Source organism: Pieris napi, chromosome 21 (genome assembly GCF_905475465.1).
Source record: "Pieris napi chromosome 21, ilPieNapi1.2, whole genome shotgun sequence".
Lineage (NCBI taxonomy): Eukaryota > Metazoa > Arthropoda > Insecta > Lepidoptera > Pieridae > Pieris > Pieris napi.
In genome coordinates, this window is record NC_062254.1 from 5,975,693 (window position 1) to 5,998,863 (window position 23,171).

At 31.9% G+C, this 23,171-nt stretch overlaps 1 protein-coding gene across 4 annotated transcripts; it reads left to right on the forward strand.

Annotated features, from left to right (window-relative positions):
- Positions 1-415: 415 nt before the first annotated feature.
- Positions 416-14,507, forward strand: LOC125060477. Of its 4 annotated transcripts, XM_047665397.1 has the most exons (15): positions 416-614; positions 953-1,442; positions 1,941-2,011; positions 2,428-2,563; positions 7,650-7,796; positions 8,632-8,711; positions 8,794-9,115; positions 9,176-9,505; positions 10,340-10,419; positions 11,374-11,506; positions 11,746-11,837; positions 12,020-12,372; positions 12,904-13,017; positions 13,940-14,011; positions 14,271-14,507. In XM_047665397.1, exons 1-15 carry the CDS (start codon positions 492-494, stop codon positions 14,359-14,361), a joined length of 2,634 nt encoding a protein of 877 aa, XP_047521353.1. In that variant the 5' UTR covers positions 416-491; the 3' UTR covers positions 14,362-14,507. The 4 variants fall into 4 exon arrangements, with proteins under 4 accessions (XP_047521353.1, XP_047521351.1, XP_047521354.1 ...); XM_047665395.1 differs by having other exon boundaries at positions 8,794-9,505; positions 11,758-11,837; XM_047665394.1 differs by having other exon boundaries at positions 417-614; positions 8,794-9,505.
- The last annotated feature ends 8,664 nt before the right edge of the window (positions 14,508-23,171 follow it).

Sequence of the window (23,171 nt, forward strand, 5' to 3'; positions counted from 1 at the left end):
CTGAAACATGTTGTATAACATGTTATGTTATATAGTCTGTACGCACCTTAAGAGATATATCATTAACACAAACATAATTACATTATGTTGTAGTCGTTGTAGTTTAGGAGCTGAACTTAAGAGGGCGTAAGAGAGCGAGTATTGAATTTATCTGGTGCACAATTACCACAACAAATGATCACAAGGGGAGCCTCATAGCCTAGCGGTCTTATTAAGTGGCAGCTAGGTGAGGGGTACCGGGTTCGATTCCCAGTTCGAGGGCAAGTTTTAATTTAATTTAAATTTGTTCTCGGCCTTTGGGAGTGCCTAAACTGTACATGGAGGACATGATCGAATTTCTAAGGCAAAAAGCACGAATTATAAAAATCTCATACTTGACGCTGGCTAATGCACAAACCGTGCCAGAGCCATTAAAAAAAAAAAAAATATCACAAATTTGTGAAGTATGAACTAAGAATAGTATGTATTTGTTTCTCTTCCCTTAATACAAAATGAATACTGATGCATCCCAAACTTGTGAATGGTTGGTTTGTCATTCTAAAAGATACTCAGGAAGACCATACTTCTTTAATACGTTGACAGGAGACGCCGTGTGGAATTTGCCTGAACAAACTGTAAGTCTTTATTCTATCTCTCGAAGCCATTTCTATCAGGACAACAATCACTTAGTAGATCTGGAGCTGTCTTTATACGGTTAACAATATGCCTAGTTTAAACAAATTGCTCTACGAAATGTTTGGATAGTACCTTTTAAAAGTTACGTTGTCAATGCAATTCTAAAACACCTACCCTCAAATTCCGAAATAAAATTGTTTAAGTTTAATAATCTGTCTTATTAAACACTAATTTAATTTACAGTATATTTAGTAGAACAAGTTTACTAGCTTAAATTAGTGTAATTTAAAACTATCTTGTTTTCAATTAAGTTTCTTTATCAAATTTTTTTTTACAGGTAGCGTTTATCAAAGCAAGAGCAAATCAAAGCAAACCTATAATAAATACAGGATATCCAGAGCCTAATGAAGTCTTTAACGATACTATATCCACTTCCGTTAACAATAATGCAGTTTTTAACCAGCCAACAGAAAAAGTGTATAATACATTCTGTAGACAAAGCCCTTCTAATATAAATTTTTCACATTGTATTCCCCAGAATACACATAATAGCAATACTTTGGGTGTGCCATTATTAAGTGTCCGTCCAAATGCAATAAATTGGAATGAATCTTCTAACAACCCAGAGTGCTACTTAAATGCTAACCATAGCAATTGGCAACCTCATCAGGTTCATGCATCAACACCTATATCATCTAAAACAAAAAAAGAAGAATTCTTTACATTCCAAACTAAAAGTAAAGTTACAGTGCCAAAACAATGTGATATGAATGATCAAATGAATTTTCAAAACAATTCCAATAATATTACTTCAGGTCATGTAACTGGTTAGTACACTTACACTTAAATATAATATAAAAAGGTCTTTAAACACCTGCCCACTGAATAAAAATTGATAATCTTTATTTATCATTAGATACGGTCTATATTATACCCATATTTCAATTACTACTGAACTAAGAAGGATTATCTCTTAATGACTTAGTTTCTAGGAAATTTTTGGACAAACATATAAACATAAATGCACTTATGTAATAAAACACATGTCCTTTATTTATTATTAGATACCTATACTATACCCATATTTCAAGTAATTCTCAAGCGAGAAAGATCATTTCTTAATCAAGAAATTTCCTAGAACTCTTTCTGGACAAACAAATAAACGTACATGCACTTATGAAATTAAGCTGGTGTGCTTGGAAGCATAAATAGATTATCATACTCATATTATCCAATTGCAATATCACATAACTTAAACCTTCTTTTTGAAGTAGGTTAAAAGTAGTATTAATTGGTGAGCATAATGTTTGAAATATAATTTTCAGCATCACTTGAAGGTGATCATGATATGAAAATAAGCAAAGACGTTGTTGAAGATGACTTACATGACATGCTGGTATGAAATACATCTCTTGCCTTTATTTGGTTTCATTGAAGATCTCTGTTGCTTCTACCAGTTTTAGTAGTTAAACAATTTTATTGATATGTACATATTATTATAATTTTTGTTGATTGTGTATTTGTTTAAGTGTTAACTAAATATTATATTTATTGTTGCAATTTTCTGTTAACTTAATTTGTGGCTTTAATCTTAATGTTTTTCTTATATATTTTAAGAAATTGCATAATATCATCTCCTGTGGGCTTTTGTAACAAAAAGTCAAATTTGGTTTTGGTTAGAATTCAGTAGAGGTTAAATCTGATCAGAAAGTAGTATAAAATTATTCCTTTTAAAATTGATTATTATCATTATTGCAGGATTTTTCAATTTATCTTTGTGTGTGACCTTAACTTGAACATTTTTTTTTTCAGGAAACTAATAATTTTAATATCACAGCTTTGCAAACATTGTTTAAGATTGACGTAAGAACCAAAGTTTGGTTTCTTGTGCTTGATGAGGATGTGTTTTTAAAGAAATTAAACTTTATAAAGGAAATTCGAAATGCAGGTATAAAAATATTAGTCTAAAAACTCTAACAAGTGAATGTTACAATAGATATAATAATCAGCATGAAATTAGGTACTTCTAGTATAATTGTACTAGAAAAGCCATACCGTCTAGGTTTTAGAACCTAGAAGTGCCTTTAATGGAAAAATAGAAAATGTAATACAAAATAAATACAAATTATATTAAATGTGTAGACAGTAAAAATATGGCTACAACAAGGACATAACTAAGTAGTACTTTGAAAGTCTTAATATATATATAAATTACGTGTCACGTTGTTTGTCCGCTATGGACTCCTAAACTACTGAACCGATTTCAATCAAATTTGCACACCGTGTGCGGTTTGATCCAACTTACAAGATAGGATAGCTTATATCTCAATTTATACCTGCAATATTATTTTATTGCAAATTATTTGTTTATTATTTGATAGTCACAATTCTAACAGATGGCGCTGTGTTGAAAGTACCAACGTTTCACATAAGCTACAATTTAATGACATAACCACCAAAAAAAGCATGGTGGTCCCCATGACTGGTGATCTCCTACCGTTTCCCTTGAATAGTTTACTACTATATAATATAACAAAAACCTTAGCCACAGCAACGCTTGGCCGGTCTGCTAGTATCTTATATGATTTAGTTCTATTTACATATATAAATTATAAAAAATAAATCAGTGGCGCGACAACCTCTTTAGGTCTTGGCCTCAGATTTCTGAACCTGTTTCATGATCATTTTTTAAATCTAATAGGAAAGTAGGTGATCAGCCTCCAGTGCCTGACACACGCCGTCGACTTTTTGGGTCTAAGACATGTCGATTTCCTCACGATGTTTTCCTTCACCGTTCGAGTAAATGTTAAATGCGCACATAAAAAGAAAGTCCATTGGTGCACAACCGAGGATCGAACCTAAGACCTCAGGTATGAGAGTCGCACGCTGAAGCCACTAGGCCAACACTGCTCATATATAAATTATACCTCATTATATATTTATATTATAAAGATTTAAAGTTCGCGAGGCTGTACAGGGATTACCTCTGTATCTACTGAATCGATTTTGAAAACAAATTTTCCTATAGAATGTCACATTATTTGTGAGAGTTAAAATAACCTGAAAACAAAAAACTTGCAAAGTAAGTCCAGGGCCGGATTTAAAGGTCTGGAGTTCTCGGAGCAACAAAGGAGGAGGAGGCTCCCTGGCTCTAAATTATTTTCCAAATAAAATTTCAGTCGAGTTTTTCAATCAATAATTTATTGTAAAACCAAGTAGATTCTTTTAGTAATTAACAAACATAAATCTTTGTACTGGGCACAAATTCTATTTATGGGGGCGTTACGAGAAAAGTTATTTGTATTAATCGTGAAAAGATTTAGTACGTCTTGAAATCTCCTCAGAATATCCTCATGTATGTGTAACATCAGCTGCCCTTTTGATTATGCCACTTGCCGCGATATCTTGCATGCCTAAAAGGGACCAAATTAAATAGCTTTATAGATACTTAATGTAGAGAATATTGTCTTGCATACATTTCCTTACATCAAAGGTGCACCAAAGGAAAATAAAATTAGATATAAGTTAAACATGTTGTTGCACAATATGTTAACTACTAACAATATACAATTAAATTGTGACTTAGGTACACTACCTAATTTAATGGACATAAATTGTATATTTAAAAATAAGTATGTATTGACAAAGGATAGGTTCCGCCTACCTAATTATTATTTACAACAGATAGCTACTATGCTATCTTACTTTTTATTTACAACTAAAGCTAAACATTTAGCTTTTCAGACAACTGCTTCTATTGAGCAGCTAGCTTTTCAGACAACTGCTTCTATTGAGCAGCTTAGCTTAAGTGAATGTAGTGATACTTGCAGTAGCACTTCATTAAGTATAAATAATTTAAATTAGATAGTGTGACAATAGAGGCAAACTCTAGCAATAATTTAGTACAACTCAGCTCAACACAAACATGTTATATTACTAACAACAACTGTTTAAACTTGATGCATCAAAACATGCAAGGTATGTTGGGCAAAGAATTAGAATTGGAGTTGTTTTTAAAATCAAGTAAAATTGATGTCCTATGCATTACCGAACATTGGCTTAGAGAATGCCAAATCATCTTTAACTTTGATCAGCACCAAGTTGCAAGTTCGTTTTGCAGATTGTCGGCGATTCATGGGGGCTCTTTGATTATTGTTAATAAAAACTTAAAGTATAAAGAGCGTAATGACATCGTGTGTCTGTCTGTAGAACACTCTTTGGAAGTAGCCTGTATAGAGATTGAGAATTGCATTATTTTAAGTGTTTACAGACCACCAAGTGCATCTTACGATTTTTTTGAAGAAAAGTTGGAGGAAATTTTGTGTAAAGTTAGTTTTAAGAACAATAAGTATATTATTGTATGTGGTGACTTCAATATAAATTTATTAGAAAATACCTCCATTAGTAAAAAATTCAATCTGTTATTAAAATCTTACAATCTTGTTAACTTGTTTCTTGAGCCCACTAGAATTACAAGCTCCACTGCCACATGTATAGATAATGTATTTACAGATGCAGAGGCAATGCAAACCTCAATTACAACTGATCTTAGCTCAGATCATTGTGGACAGTTAGTGGCGCTAAAATGTAAAGTGGTAAAACAAGTAAATAAGAGCAGTGTGTTTGTTCCAGTGAATAAAAAGCGAATGGTGAGATTTAGACATAATATAGGTAAACGCCTACCTTTATTACCGGTAGGTACTACCGTTGATGAACAATACAACAATCTAAGTGATTGTATTAATAAAGAGTTCAACACCATCTTTACCCCAAAGAAAGTCTCTCATTCGCAGTGTAAATCGTTTAGTGATTGGGCGACAGCGGGAATTTATAAAAGTAGACAACGGTTGTATGACCTTTACGCTGAAAAGTCATACAATCATAATGAAGAATTTATTCTTTATGTTCGAAATTATTCGAAATTATTTAAGAAAGTTTGTTACGCGGCCAAGTCCTTAAATATCAAAAACAAGATTAAAAATAGTACCAATAAAACTAAAATGACTTGGAAGATAATTGATAGTGAAACTGGAAGAGTCAGGGATCGCAATCAAGACGTCGAACTATGTGTCGATAACACTATAATCAAATCTAACGAAGAGATAGCGATTGTTTTTGATAAGTACTTTTCTGACATTCCAATTTCGACTACTAAGTCTCTTCAATCATCTCCCGCCCTCGCCGAATCGCTGCTCAAAGATAATGTAAACGAGTGCAAGGTCAGTTTTTCATTCCGACCCATTGGTGCCGACGATATAGTGAGGATATTTAGAACCATAGATATTAAGAACACTACCGATCTTTGGGGTATTTCTGTAAAAATAATTAGTAGCATAATTGATGTAATTGCTCCCCATCTAGCTATAATTTTCAACAATTGTATTAAAAGTGGCGAGTTTCCCGATCTAATGAAACATAGTAAAGTTATTCCTTTATTTAAAGCAGGTAGTATGTCCGACCCCAGTAACTTTAGACCAATTTCCGTACTACCTACTTGTAGTAAAATATTTGAAAAAATTATATTAAATCAACTGGTAAGTCATTTTAACGTAAACAAATTATTACATAATAATCAGTTCGGTTTTACCAAGGGTCGCTCGACAGCCGATGCCGGTGTTGAGATATATAGATATATAGTTAAGGCTTGGGAGGAGTCGCATGACGCTTTAGGTGTTTTCTGCGACTTATCCAAAGCATTTGATTGTGTCCAACACGATACCTTAATCGGGAAACTCCGCCACTATGGCATCAAGAATACCGCACTGAATCTTCTGACTTCCTATTTACACGGAAGAACTCAGAAGGTTGAAGTGAATGGTAAGAGGTCCTCTGGGTCGGCAGTAGATATGGGTGTACCACAGGGCTCAATTCTTGGCCCTTTCCTCTTTCTTGTTTATATAAATGATCTACCTTTCATGGTAGAGAGAAAACATCAGATAGTTTTGTTTGCTGATGACACGTCCTTGATTTTTAAAATCAAACGACAAATAACAAATTTTGACGATGTGAACAATGCTCTGTCTTCGATTGTCCATTGGTTTAGTATGAATAACCTTCTACTTAATGCAAAAAAGACAAAATGCATTAAATTTTGTGCAAAAAATGCAAGGGTTATGGATACTAGACCAATTATAAACGGTGAGGAATTGAATCTGGATGATACAACTGTATTTCTCGGAATCACCATGGATTCAAAACTTCAGTGGTCCCCTCATATTAACGGATTGGCGAAGAGACTTAGTTCTGCAGCCTACGCGGTTAAAAAAATTCGCTCACTAACTGATGTCGATACAGCTAGACTTGTTTATTTTAGTTACTTTCATAGCTTAATGACTTATGGCTTATTATTATGGGGTCATGCTGCTGATGTCGAAACTATTTTCATCCTGCAGAAGAGGGCTATTCGTGCAATCTATAATTTAAAATGTAGGGAATCTCTTAGAGATAAATTCAAGGAAATTAATATACTTACCTTTCCCTCGCAATATATTTATGAAAATATTATGTATGTATACAAAAATAGTGATAAGTTTACTAGAATAGAACATACGCACAATGTTAATACACGGAACAAACGCAGGCTGCAATTTCCCCGTACTAGACTATCTAAAGTTAGTAATTCTTTTTTGGGGAAAGGGATACTCTTCTTTAATAAAATCCCAGAGGCTCTTTTATCACTGCCTTTCAATAAATTTAAGAAATGTATTAAAGAAAAGCTGTGTAAAAAGGCTTACTATAAAGTCAACGATTATCTAGTTGATAAAAGGGCCTGGGACTAGTGCTAGACAGGCTACTTCTAATTAATTTGCGATATTTGTTTTAAATAAGTGTTGTTTGATGATTTGCTGTTTTAAAAGAGTACCGAGAGTTTTTTACGCCGGCTTTTTCTCTCGGCCTACACCCTCTGTCTTCTTTGCCGATGAGTAGGGATGCCTTCAAATTTAATGACGTGGAATAAGTGATACATGTATCTTATGTTCCATAATAAACATATTTTATTTTTTATTCATATCATTATACATATATAATTACAGATAATAGGTGTCGTTTGGTCGTCCCGGAATGTGTTTTGAATCGTATTCAAAAGGGAACAACATCTGTTAACAAGATACATATGAAGAGAGCATTACAAGCAGCCATATTTATTTCTAATGTCTTAACGGAAAACTGTGCCATTGTTGGTAAGTGATTTTATTAATTACCCCCGCGAACTTTGTTTCGCCTTAATATGATTTTATTACTATGGCTACCTTTTTATAAGCTAAATAACAACATAAGGAACACTTTGATACACCATACACACTGTTCGCTTTTCCGGAAGAAAATCCAACTTTTCTCTACATAAAAACCTTCCTCAAAGTTAATATAAAATAAATTTAAGAATAAATCAAAAAGAAAATACTCTAGCTGTCTTTGACTTTTGTGCTTAGCAACATATTTTGCGATTCATTTTTTTTATATCGATTTTACGGTAAAAAGTATGATCTTGTCTGGTTGAATTGAGTACAGCATATCGTGTACAATGTACTGTACATGCTAATACACTTTTCCTACATAGACTCACTATAACAGCACTACGCGCTATAACTAGGGTTACCACCTTTTTTTGCAATAAAGAATAAAGAAATCACATGCGAAATAAAGTATTTTCGTGTACTTTATTGTTCTCATATAGTATAGAGTACAATAACTTGAAATAACGTACAATACTTTATTATAAAGCACGAATGGCAACCCTAGCCTATACCACACTTTCACTAATAAGAAAACTTGGGTTCACCTTTGCATTCTAACAAGAGGACCTGCGACTAATTATCTTAGCAATTCTAACATTATTCTCCCGAGGGTTTAGGGATCTATACGTTACAGAAACGTTATACATTTTTTTAATTTTTTTATTTATAAACACGTTGCTACACTCAAACATATGCTCTTAAATATATATAATTATGTTATTACAATAATATTTATAGAAAAAATTTAACTATCTAATCTTATATACAAATTTTGTTTCAGATAAAGAAAATCGTCATGATGATCATACACAAAATATCGTTGCATGTTATAGAAAATACAGCCAAAAGGACTACAAAGTTGTAAGTTTATTAAATTTTGTTGTGGTTCCGAGAAGGAAAATGATTTTAAATATTTTAACTGTTTTACTTTGTTCTTTCTTAGGTTTTGTTAACAGAAAATAATATCAATCAAAATATAAACGTAACAAGTCCCATATTTCGGATGGAAGAAGTTGAATATTTCATGATATATGGGGAATTAAAAGAGACGTCACCTCGAAAAGTATTTAACTCAACAATTACGGTCACAATACCAAATAATCCAAGAAAGAGTTTTTCCAGTAAAACTAAAGTAGGGATAAGAGATCCACAAATCAAAAGATATATAGAACAAGAAGAGCATAATGTATCTGATTCAAAATCAATACAGAGAGAAGAGTCAGAAATGAAAATGGAGGTGGGTAGTTTAACTGATGAGAAAAAAATAAATGGTCATTGTTCATGGAATAAATGGGACAGATCACGTTCTCTTACCAGTTTAAATCCAGGGACAATCTGCAACACACTATCAAATACCTCGTTTCATGATACAGAATATGGAGATGTTGATAAAAACGTTATGTTTGAAGTTACAAGTGAACTGATGAAAGGGAACCTAATATCCAAGTCAGAAGAGTGGATTTCGCGATTCACACAAATACTGGAAGAAGCTCTTAATCAGATTCTACAAAAGGCAGCTTTTCAGACAACACCACCACCTTGGACGATGTATGAGGCTTGTGAATGTATTAAACGGGGATTTAAAAATGACGCTTATATTGTTGATGCGGCAAATAAGTTGGTGGATATTATATTTGATAATGGAGCTTTCAGAGGTGAGATTTTCTTCCCGCTTTTATTTGCAGCACTTTTGATAGTAATCGATACTATCATAAATAATAAAAAGTTAGAGTCACGGATTCACTTGGTACTAAACAGCTTGGATCATCGTTCACGATCTCAATTAGTTAAATACATAATATGTTGTTTTTGAAGTTTATTTTATTTAGAATACTTCTTTAGGCGCGTTATGAAAAATTTGTGAGAGTGAAATTATACGATGCGCGCGCACCGTGACACAAAATTATCAGTATGAAGTTTTTAAACCAGCCGGGCGCCGTGCGTGCGCGAGCGAGATGAGAATAAAACAATCTACAAGTAAAAAGAAATAGGATATGCGTGAAGTTAGCAGCTATGCCAAGAATTTTGAATGACCATAATGACCTTTGTAGTACGTTTTAAACAAATAAAGGGTTTTAATTATTTTTTCAAAGAAATTTAGCAATGCTTTTTCATAAAGACCTATTGTTACTTAGTTAAAAGGTTATGAAACATACCTAGTTATTAAATTTAATGAATAATATAATAAAATAATAAATAATAATTATTATTATTATTAATATTAATTAACAATTGAATAATATACTTACTAAATATTAAATATTATTAAATTATTAACGTTAAATATGTATTATTAATTATTTAATATTTAAAAAAACAAAGAAAGCCAAAGAAGTAGGTATAACTTCTTACGCGCGTACATAAGTACACGCACCCTTTTTTTGTTTTATTAGAATGTTAAATGAAATAACATAATATAACGTTAATATTTTATTACTTTCAACGTTTTTCTAAAGAAATTTGTTATTTATGTTAAACCGTTGTTACAGGTAAAATTAACCACAACATAAATCCATCAACATTTATGAAAATCTATAGTTACGGCGTTTACCTCGTTGATGCTTTACAGGTAAATGATTTATATTTAAATGCTCTTACAGAGTTGTGTAACTAACAATATTCATTTATTTCTCACTGCCCGCATCACCCGCGTGAATTTCGTGTGATTTGGCTTTGTACCGTTATATTATAGTATTTACAGCAATGAATTATAGTAGTTTTTGAGTTTATCGTCTTCAAACAGACAAACACGCGGCCAGGGCCTTCATTTTGTAATATAACATCGTAAAGATAGTCTTTAATTTAGTAGTGATTACTTATATACTATAATAAACTGTTTTGCAAAAAAATGGCCCCCTAAGGAAGTTTATTTCGATTCGATTTCAGTTAATTGAAATTTAATTCGCTGACTGGCTGTGAATTGTGGTAATTCGTTTATTAATTTTTGGTTATTTTTTTTTAATTTATCTACACGGCTAAACATGCTCTTTTGGAATGTTCTTTTTAAGTAATTACTACTAAATATTCGGCATATAATGATTGATCGCGCGCGCGGATTTAAATTACGAATTGTAATTTAAATTCAATTGATATCTGTAAAACTCTTTAAATGACAATTCCTGAGGAATACTTGGTTTTGGTCATTTACTTAATCTTCATTATCTTGAAATTAGCCTAAAATTTCTACTGAAAATATATTTTTTTTTACGAAAATAAGCATTTTGGCGTTTATTCTCTCTCAATCAATGGTCGTGCGTCCCGAGAGTAACGTTTGTTTTTTTTTTTTTGTTTTTTTTTTACATGGTAAGGATACCGGCATGTCATAGATTTAAAAACAAAAAAAAATATGTTTATTATGGACCATAAGATACATGTATCACTTATTCCACGTCATTAAATTTGAATTTGTAGGCATCCCTACTCATCGGCAAAGAAGATATGAAACACAAAAGATTGATTGACGCGCCATTGAGTTATCACTTTACATTGTTTAAACGTAATATATAACGCAATTATATTTTAGGGCGTTTTCGAAGATGACGAAAACCTACAGGCAGCTGAGAAATTATTAGCCAAGTTACTACTCGATATTGAGACGCCGGATTTCGATAACTCTTTCAATGAAATCGATGCAATAAATGAGCATAGCGATGAAGGTATATTTTTAAAAGTGACATTTTTAGTTTAAAAATATAAGGATTTTTTGTAATAAAAACAAGGCTTTTTATTAAATTTATTCTGCGCGGTACATTACATATTTAAACATAAACTATCAGTAAATAGCATTTATTTGTTACAACTACAAATCTTTTCTCTTTTTAATATTAGTTAGTGTAGATTTACATAATTCGGCGTTTTAAACATACTTCGTCGATACGTAATAAATTCGGTTTAGTTTGTTTTTCAGCTTCGCCACAAAAAACATCCCAAAATCATCCGACACCATCCAGAATCACCCGTTCAAAGGCTAGAAATATTATGACATCAGTAAGTATTAAGTAGCATTATTTATGCAAAAACTTTTCTATTTTTTTTTATTTTTATGAGATATTAAACTTTTGAAACAAATGACATCAAACATAGACAGTCAAAATTTTAATGATTGGCCCAAGCTACTCATGTTATATATTTGTTAAACTTATATAAGTACATTTTCAACAATATTTTAGGTCCAGGAACGAGCCCATCACTCTAAAGATAAACTTCTTCAGTTTTTGCCGGGAAAAGAAAACTTTTTGTCAAATTTTGAACTTAAAAATGCCGACAAGGATGAAACTAATGAACCAGAAAATACAGATAAGACAGATTGTGTTAATACTAAAACAGATGATCCACCGAAAATTATAAGAAACTTTACAAGAATCTCTAATATTGAAGATAAATTGAATCCAAATGGATCTGATGATCTAGGTAATCTAGATTTTATTTTAGATGGTGCTGAAGTGCCAGAAAAGAAAACTTACACTCATATGGATTTCATAGAACAAACTAAGGCTAAATTACGCTACGTTTTTAAATTTTGGTAAGTTTACTCATTATTGATAAGTATCTATTGAATTTTTGCCCTTAGTTTGTAGCATATAAATAAATAAAGACTATTTAAAAGTAAATATTAATAGTATGTGAATAATTTAAAAACCAATTGTATTTGTTTTTCTTTACCAACCAGTTTTATGGTCAGGTTGTCTACTGACATAGTTTTACCCATTTTCTATACCGGGCTAGCCTGCTCCTACTCTTCGGCAGATCATCTGCCCATCTTATCCACTTCCTTTTTCATTCCCTTGGATGTATTAATGTATTAGAAAATACATCTTTTGTAAATTTATCTATTTGAGTTTTTATAATCCATTTGATTATCTTGATTTTTTTATAGAGCGTAATTGTCTGTCTTTTCCATGTTAATCCATATCCATATACCAAAGGTATCTTTGTTATATAATATTCAGCGACATATATATAACAGAACGTATAAATAGACAGATGTATTTTACATAGCTTTTAACAATTGGAACGGACAATAACTATTAAGTTATATTTATCTTTTTTATAGCCAAGATACAAGACAAAGGCTGTTAAATCCAGAAAAACTCGATAAAAAGGATGTAAATTGTCAAGCCAAAAAATTGGCAGAACTTATACGTGTTTTCCGTCTTCAATTAACAGGGTAGGTATGCTTACGTTTCTTATAAGTTGTTGATTTTACGTTACCACACGCGTATTATTATTAAAATGATTTTTAATTTAAAATAATAATTCATACAGCAAATAGCAGATTGGCAAATTTAAAGTGTTTTATACGCATAAATAAAAAAAAAAGTGTGCGTGTACTTATGTACGCGCGTAAGAAGTTATACTTCTTTGGCTTTCTTTATTTTTTTTAATATTTAATAATTAATAATAATTATTATTATTATTTATTATTTTAATATATTATTCATTCAATTTAATAACTAGGTATGTTTCATAACCTTTTAACTAAGTAACAATAGGTCTTTGTGAAAAAGAATTGCTTAATTTCTTTGAAAAAATAATTAAAACTCCTTTATTTGTTTAAAAGGTAGCAAAGGTCATTCAAAATTTTTGGCATAGCTGCTAACTTCTCGCATATTCTATTTCTTTTTACTTGTTGGTTGCCTTAGTCCCACCTCGCTCGCGCACGCTCGGCGCCCGGCTGGTTTAAAAAGAATTCGTTAGTGGGCAACTTCATACTGATAATTTTGTGTCACGGTGCGCGCGCATCGTAAAATTTCACTCTCATCAATTTTTCATAACGCGCCTAAAGAAGTATAACTTCAAAAATACTTATAAATAAATAAACAAATAATAAAATATGTATTCAAAGAATTGTCTTCTTTCTTTAGTATCAAAATACTTTACAGTGATCAGCTTTCTCTGACACAATTTTCTATTTTAGACTTATTGCTTTCGTGTATCCTTCTATACTTCTACACTACACACTACTAATCTTCTGCAAATCTGAAATTCAAACGCACGACTCAACAGTTTGATCCGTGTCCAAGGATAATCTCTTAATAAGATATTATTATTATGAATAATAAACTAATATATATAATAAATTGTTCTAGGATATACGAAAGAAAAAAAGATATTTATTTAAATGATCTTAACTTTAATGAGGCTGAATATAATTATTATAAGTAAGTGTTTATTAACATTATTTTTCTGTTTTATGAAAAACTTGAACCAAACATTTTTTGTTTTACTGAAAACCCAGAAATTTTAACCGCCTTTGAGCGTCAGCGCAATTTGTTTTTTATATATTTTGATTTTGGCAGAAGTAATAAGTCTAGTTAAATTTGTAGAGCTTGGCTTCAAATAATACCATTATATCAAGCACACTTAAATTTTTAAATGATAACCGGATGTTATTTTGTTTAATCTATGAGTTTTTTTCAGGGAATTTGTTAAGCACTGTTTGGATGAATGCGCAATTCTTAATACGGCCCTATCGATTATAATAACAGCAACAGGCTCAACTCTCCAATAGAAACGAGATTAGGGGTATTTGAAGGGGGAAGAGGAAAAGCGTACCTGACACCTCAAATGGTACACACAATGGAGCCCCCCTTCCGAAGATGATTTTTTTTAAAAGTTTTTCTTTAAAAGTGTTATTAAAAAGCAGTCACATCGAAAGAGCTAAAATTCATCTCTCCCATCTCGTATGATCACTAGCCAAAAAATGCTAAAATAAAAAAAATAAAAAAAATTTTTTTTTTAAAATTATGTTATCTTCCTACCAAAACATTTCGTGTTATTACATCAACCATCTAAACAAACAAAATGTTTGTCAACAGCACGTATATTTTTTCATTTTTAAGTAAAATATTCGCCCATTAATAAAACAAAATAAAAAAGTAACGATTATGTATCTGTAAAAAAATATGGGCATCTGTATTGAACACACTGTTAAAGAGTCAAGCTAAAATATTCTCTTAGAGATATTTCCAATGAAAAGTGTTAGCCTCACGTATAAGAGTTAGATTAAGTTAATTTAAAAATATGTTCATTTTATTTGGAAAATACTTGGGGGCTATCCAGACCGCTAAATTCGGCCCTGCCAGTGGCGCTACAACCCTCTATCGGTCTTGCCTTCACAGTTCACATTGCATTAGTTTCTTTGATGATTTATATTTCATAGACTAGTAGGTGATCAGCCATCTGTCCGGCACATGTCGAGTTTTGGATGTTTTCCTTCACCGTACGAACGAGTCTAAGATACGCATGTAGAAAGTCCATTGATGCAAGCCGGGGTCGACCTCAAGGATGAGAGTCGCACGCTGAAGCCACCTATAGTCGAATTTTTAATTAGACGTAAGACGATATCAACTGACGTTTACGGTGTTGTCAGTTTTTAATGAAATAAAAATAGTGTTGTGACAAAGTAAAAACCCCTGAATTAATGATCGGTGATGGCACTAGTCGCCGCGCCGCGCTTTGTAATAAGACGTCAAAAAACTGATTGTAGTTACATAGTACTAGTACCTAACTTATATCAGAGCACTTTTATACAATTTTGAGATAGAAGTAATATTCTTTTATTGTTTGAAATGATTGACTATTCACACTCATTGCTCATTCATCTGATTGAACAAGAACTGAACGCATCACTATTACTTTAAATATGGCAACATTATTTTACAAAGTGACATTAGCTACTGTCAGTTGGCTTCGTCTAATTAAAAATACGACTATAGGCCAACACTGCTGTCGATATGAATGAATATAAATCTTAATAATAATTATTTATGATTATAAATAAATAAAATAAAAAGCCTTTTATTTCCCAATTAATAAGGTACATTTCTTTATGTGGTTTTCTAAACCTTTGCAAAACTTAACAAAATCTATTAGTAGATGAATAAATATTATGACTATATTTCTATCATGCTAAGTATTATTATTTACAGTTTTTGATATTCTAATTATTGTATGGGAACCCCTCTTCAGGTGAAGGCCTCTTCCAGCTTTTGCCAGTTTTCTCTATTTTGCGCTATGTGCTGCCATTTGGGGCCAGCTATTTTTTTAATATCTTCTTCCCAGCGTGCGAAAGGTCGCCCTCTGCAGCGTTTTCCTTTAGGTCCTTTCCAGGTCGTAATTTTTTGTGTCCATCTGTCGTCTTTGAGCCTCGCAACATGCCCAGCCCACTTCCATTTTAGTTTTAGTGCGTGATTTAATGCATCTATTGTTTTTGTTTTGGATCTTATGTCAGCGTGTCTAATTTTTTGTATTTTGCTTATGTTCAGCATGCTGCGCTCCATTCCCCTTTGGCACGTAATGATTTTTGTTTTTATTTTATTTGTAAACTTCCACGTTTGGCACGCGTAGGTTAAACACGGGATCAGACATGAGTCCATGACTTTCTTTTTAAGATTTATAGGCATATCGTTTTTAAATAACTCTCTGTAACTCCAATATTTATTCCATGTATTTTTAATTCTCCTTTGTACTTCTAGTTCATTGCTACTTTGGCTGAAACCGACTTGTTTTCCTAGGTAGGCGTATTGCTCGACGTATTCTAGTGTGTTGCCGTCTAGGATTATGTCTTTCTTAGTGCCATTTGACATGAGTTTTGTTTTGGAAATGTTTATTTCGAGGCCCACCTGCCTGCTAGTGTTACAAAGGTCTTCGATCATGCTTTGAAGTTGAGAACTGGATTCGGAGAACAGCACTAAGTCGTCTGCAAAGCGAAGGTGACTCAGATATTTGCCCTTTATATATAAACCTTTTTTACTCCAATCTAGTTCGCTCAGTGCAGTCTCTAGTATAGCAATAAATATCCTCGGAGAGAGCGGATCGCCTTGACGAACACCTCTTTTAACAGGGAATATGGGTCCAGTAGTTTCTAATTTGACTTTACTTGTGCACTTTTCGTATACCTTTTTTATAACATCTATATATGACTTTTCTACATTTTGAGCTTCCAGAGATTTCCATATACTGTGGTGCGAGACTGTGTCGAAAGCTTTTTGGTAATCTATGAATGCTGTGTATAAAGGTCTTTGAAACTCCTGGTATTTCTCTATTATTAACTCTAGTGTATGGATGTGGTCGACGGTACTAAAACCCTTTCTGAAGCCAGCCTGTTCAACCGGTTGTTTTATTTCTATCGATTGACTAATTCTCTGGTTTAGTATTGTAGAAAAGATTTTATACACAGTTGGTAATAGGCTTATGGGTCTGTAATTGCCAATGTCGTTAGGATCTCCCTTTTTATATAGCAAAATTATGTTAGAATTTGACCATTCAGACGGTGTTTCGAGAGATTCCATTATTATATTAAACAGTTTGGTCAGTGGCTCAGTTAGTAAATTATGTGCTGTCTTTATGGCATCGTTGGTTATACCGTCGCTTCCAGGGCTTTTGTCTGGTTTTAGTTTCGTTATCGTGTCTACAACTTCTTTACACTCTATTGGAGCGATATTTTGTTTAGGGTTTACCTGTAGATAGGTCTTAGTACTAGAGGTTTCAGAATTGGCTTTAATTTCAGCGGAGTACAGTTTTTTGTAAAAGTTTGTTGCAACGTTTACGATGTCTTTCCTGGAGTGTTTAGTTTTTTCTGTATCTGTTAAGCCTTCGATCCAAGTTTTATATGTCCTTAGTTCTTTGTAACCTTTTTTTAAGCTTCCTTTTAGTTCTAAATATTTTTGAAGTTGTACTTCTTTAGGCGCGTTATGACAAATTGATGAGAGTGAAATTTTACGATTGCGCGCGCACCTATGACACAAAATTGGCAGTGTGATATAGCGTGCGCGAGCGAGATGGGAATAAGACAAACTACAAGTAAAAAGAAATAGAATATGCGTGAAGCTAACTTCACGCATATTCGAGCTTAGCAGCTTAACAAGAATTTTGAATGACCATGACAATTGACATCTGACAATGACATTTACCTTTTAAACAAATATAGGAGTTTTAATTATTGTTTAAAATTAATAATTATATACCTAGTTATTTTCATTATACAAAATATTTGTGAAAAAACTGTGCTAACCTTCCTGAGTGCTTCAATACAATTGAGGTTAACTATCCGTATGTATTATCGAGTATTATTGTTGATTAAAACTGAAACATGAACCATTATTCATTGCTTTTGTTTATTGCGTTTGTTACAGCAACTTTTTAGAAATATTCTACGACCCTATATATCAATAATTGAGAACAAAGATTTAAGCACGAATACTAATAAGGAGAAAATGAAGGCTTGGAGCGATATAACAGAGAAGTAAACATTTTAATAAGTACCTGCATCTCAAAAAAATGACCACATTATTTAATCAAAACATCAGATTTAATCTAGCAAATATAAGGACAAGAGACAAAAAACAATTGATGAATCAGTGGAAGTGCACTAAATTGAATACAAAAAAAGAGTTGTCATCTTATCGCCGTGAAACATCAAAAACTGGAGGTGGAACAAAGCCACCATCACCTTCTCGAGACACAATGGTTTGAAGTAGATTTCAATGAATTTGATTGTGATGGTGTCGAGGTAGGAATGTTAATTATAAATATGATGTATGGTGATGTTCAAGGTTCAACCTTTCAAGCATAGGCATATGCTTACAACATTACTTTATTCCCCTACAGGGTAGTTAGAGATATTGTAATACCTCAAAACATCCATGTTGCACTTGTAGTACCGAAACTCTGTCCTGCCAGAAGTGAGCCCATTCCCACTTATAATGGACAGTGGGTATAATACACCTTAATACCTGAGTGCGAACCACTCACCATGATACTTAAATTAATAGATGTTATTTATATATTTCAGGTTATTACAAATAAAATCATTTTGGAAACAATTGATATCCCAAAAGCAAATAAAGCCAACAATGACAAGGTAATAAATCAGTTTTGACATAACTTGAATACTAAAAAAGCCAAACAAAGGTGTGCACAACAGTGACAACATAACTTAACAATTTCATTATTTTGTAGGATTAAAGAAAGGTTAAAGAAAATCATGTCGAACTGAACAACAAGAATCCCCAAACAACTCCAAAGAAACCTACAAGGAAGACACCGGTATTATATTTAAATTATCTCTATCTCTAAATAGAATAAAAGAAAGTTGCTATCCAGGTCTGTAGCATGTGCTACAAATTATATTATTAACACATTTATATAATTATATTAATATAAATGTGTTAAAAAATTTATAATATGAATTATAAAAAATTTTAAGTTTTGCATGGACAGAGCTTAAATTAATATTCTCTTATTTGTTGCAGAAAGCAAGTAGTTTTGGAGAAGCCTCGTAGATGCACAACCAAGTAATGATTAATTTAAAATTACAAACCGAAATTCTGATGAAGACATTAGAGTCACTTAAAAATAAATAGTATAATGAAATAAAAATGTTTTAAAGATAAATAGTGTTTTATTTGTTTAATGTAAGAGAATAATAATAAATATTTATTTAATTAATTTTTCAAATGTAAACTGAACTTTATTGACTTTAATGACTCCTTTTCCAGTCTTTGATTATTTAATTGTAATTAATTATTTGCATGCAATCAAAAACTATTTTTATTTAATATGCATAATTGTTAACTGTGTGAAATGATTAATTCAAAGAGTATGGTCCTATGTCTGCTCTTGTGCGTTTTCCAATTACAGCACTAGAGCGCATTATGCGGCATAAAGGTACTGACAGACGTGCTCAAAAAAGCATGCTAATAAGCTTGCTTAAAATTACCATGCTCTGCAAACTGTAATGCTCAACGTTGAATGTTCCAACTACAGCAACGCTTCGCACAATTGAGCACTCTCAAAACTAATGCTCTCGCGTGCTTCTCGCAATAAACTACACAATAACCAACACAGTGACAGAAAATTGACCAGTGTTTTTCATTAAGTTGGCATTTATCGAAATTTTCGTTAGTAAATATTATTTATTGTTGAAAATTTGTAAGGCTTTCGTTTCGTCGTAAATTTTGAAAATAATGAAAGTTATTTCAAACTGCAAAAAAAAATATAAGTATGGATGAAGGTATAATATTAAATAATAAATAATAGTTACTTTTTTTATATTGCACATTTAACCCTTATCGTCATTTTGTATAGTATACCATACATCCAACTTTATAAAAATATATGATCACTATAAAATAATTTTTAACTTAGTTTTATTAAACACATGACATTTCTAGACGTCTATTTATACTTCAAAAATAAAAATAGTAGTTTATCTGTCATAATTTTAAATCAATTGTGAAAAATAAACGTCAAAATGCGCCGCACAGGTTTATCTATAGCAAGTTTTATTTTATTTTTATGTTTGTACTCCTAAATATGCATGTTTTTTTATAAAATACACATGCCTAAATGTTTGTTTTAACACATTTTTATATATATGCTGTTGTCGCTATGAGAATTAGTATGTTTTTGTCGTGTTTTTTACTAACGTATATTATACTATACAATGCCGCAGTTGCAGCAATTTACCTTTCGTTGATGGTGTATAGAATAATATACATTGCTAACTGCACGGAATGAATATTTTAATGGACTTTACTATTAAAAATTAAATTGCAAGTATGTCTGTCTTATATATTAAACCAATTTTATTACAATTTAAAAGACAGTTGAACTTATGTTTGACTGCCTCGTTGATATAGTGGTTGTAGAAAGCTACACACAAAGTTGGGGTTCGATTCCCACAAAAAATACACATATTATTATTACTGAAATACTACATAACTGATATATAAATATATATCTATAATACAATATGGTTTGGCTTTACTATAACGATGGGTTTTTTGCATGTTTCTTTTACTTTGGGTTAAGACTGCTATAAATTATGTTGAGGGAAAATTATGGTATATTTAGTTTAGGAACAATCAGACAAAATACAAAATAGACTCAAAGATGCTGCTACTAACCTGCTAACTGAAAAGGCTTTGAAAAAGAAAGAATTATTATATACTTAGTATTGTCAAGTGGGTTGATAATAAACAGGTCACATTGGTGAGTTCTTATGATGATGCATACCCTGTCGAAAATATAAAACGATTCGGCAAAGAAGCAAAATCTCGTGTTGATGTAAAATGTCCTAAAATTGTTAAAGACTATAATCATCACATTAGAGGTGTCGATTTGGCAGACATGCTGATTGCATTATATCGCACTGGAATAAGATGGCACAGGTGGTATATGAAAATTTTCTCGCAGCTTTTGGATATACTCGTAGACATCAACAACGCTTGGCTTTACGTCACAGACATAACAAAATGATAAACACCACTAGAAAGCAGGATCGTCTAGAAGATTTTAGATATGAAATCTACAGTGGCCTACCGAAACGAGGTCGAAACGTTTCAGTGAAAAACCATGCGATGATGTCCGGTGTGACAAATATGATCATTGGCCGCAAATAACCGGATATGAGAGGTGCAAGTACTGCAAAGTTGGCCAGGCAAGTACGATGTGAACAAAATGTAAGGTTCATCTTTGTTACGTGAAGAATCAAAAAAGGTTTTTTGGAGTACCACTGCAAGCAATAGGGTCTCTGAATTATTAAATTACGATTATTTTGTTGTTCAAGAAAGATTAATTTTATTAAACATTTTATTTCCACCAAGACAGTTATTTTTATTTAAAATCATGTTATTTACAATAATCTTTTGGTATATATTAAAAACTACTAGTAACATTTCAACTCTCCCTAAACATACCAATGTATAGCATAATATACATTCCTGAAAATGCGATAATCACTGTACGTGTAGCAATGTATAGAATAGTATACATCTTGTTTTTCCAAAATTTTCATGTCAGGTTTTTTTTATTTATTTTTTTGATGATTTTTATGCCCCAAAGAAGCTACCTATATAATTTTTTTTTGCTTTTCTTCTAAAAAAGAATCTTGCCACGATAAGGGTTAAAATATGAATACAATTTTATTTTAAAATTCGGATCTGTAAACAAATTTATTTTACAGGATTATACTTTTGTAAATATTGCAATGGTTTTGAAAAGGTATATAATTTTTTTAGAATAAAAAGTTTTCAACCAATTATTATTGTTAACCACATTATTTATACATTAATGAGGTTGCTAACTCTATTCAGAACATTTTTTTTCAACACTGACTTAGCGCACTCTGCTGATGCATTTGAAAACTAATTCACGTTCCAATTAAGCTTCAGCATTATGCGAAAAGGATGAAGAATTTTATCAATCATAATATGTTCCAAGTATTGGACAAATTTTATGTGGTATATTTAAAAAGGCCCTACTTAATAAATATATTTATAAGAATTACTTTGAAACAATAAAAGCCACTCATTACTTTGTACTTTTATTTTACAATTCCTTCTTTAAAATAACATAGCATAACACAATTGAATACAAAGTCAGCCATTATTGCATATTTTTCATCCCTAACAGCTAAAAGGGAACTTTTTTCAGTTATTTGGCGGTCACTGGTAAATCCTGCATGTCCATCTTAAAAATAACGATATCAGGCCACCAGGTGTAGCGCCCACCAAGAATTTTATAGTGTTGACTGTTGTGGTGTTCGTAGCTACTTAAAGTTGCTTGTTGTGCTGTTGCGTTTTTTGGTTTTGATATGGGTATTTCTGTACTACCTATTAATTATCACTCTGGTAGCTGGATGATATTGCTTAAATAAATCTGCCACCTGTCATCAACCAGTGAACGACTAGGCCAAATATGTAATGACTTGGCTGCCCCTAAAATTATATTATTAAGATACTTGTAGTGGGTTTCTTCCAGGCGAAAACAGTTGGGATTGCAGTCTTTTTCAAATATCTATAAACTTGAGGTAAACCTAAAATGAATGCATAATAATTAGTGCTTATTACAATATTATAACATAAAACAATACTGTACACATTAGAATAACAATGCAATATAACAATGTTATATAACTATTGTCGTTTGTCGTTCTCCACTCTCCACTCTCCAGTCTCCAGTGCTATCCACAATGTCGACACGAGAGGACGTTTTGCTGGCTGCGGCAGCGACTGTTGTAATTTTAAATAACAAAAGAAAAACAAAAAAACGTAGATGCTGGGTTCGTCCTAGCATACATATCAACAACATGTTATTATAACATGTTTTATAACATTCAGTGTCCACATTATCTGAAACATGTTGTATAACATGTTATGTTATATAGTCTGTACGCACCTTAAGAGATATATCATTAACACAAACATAATTACATTATGTTGTAGTCGTTGTAGTTTAGGAGCTGAACTTAAGAGGGCGTAAGAGGGCGAGTATTGAATTTATCTGGTGCACAATTACCACAACAAATGATCACAA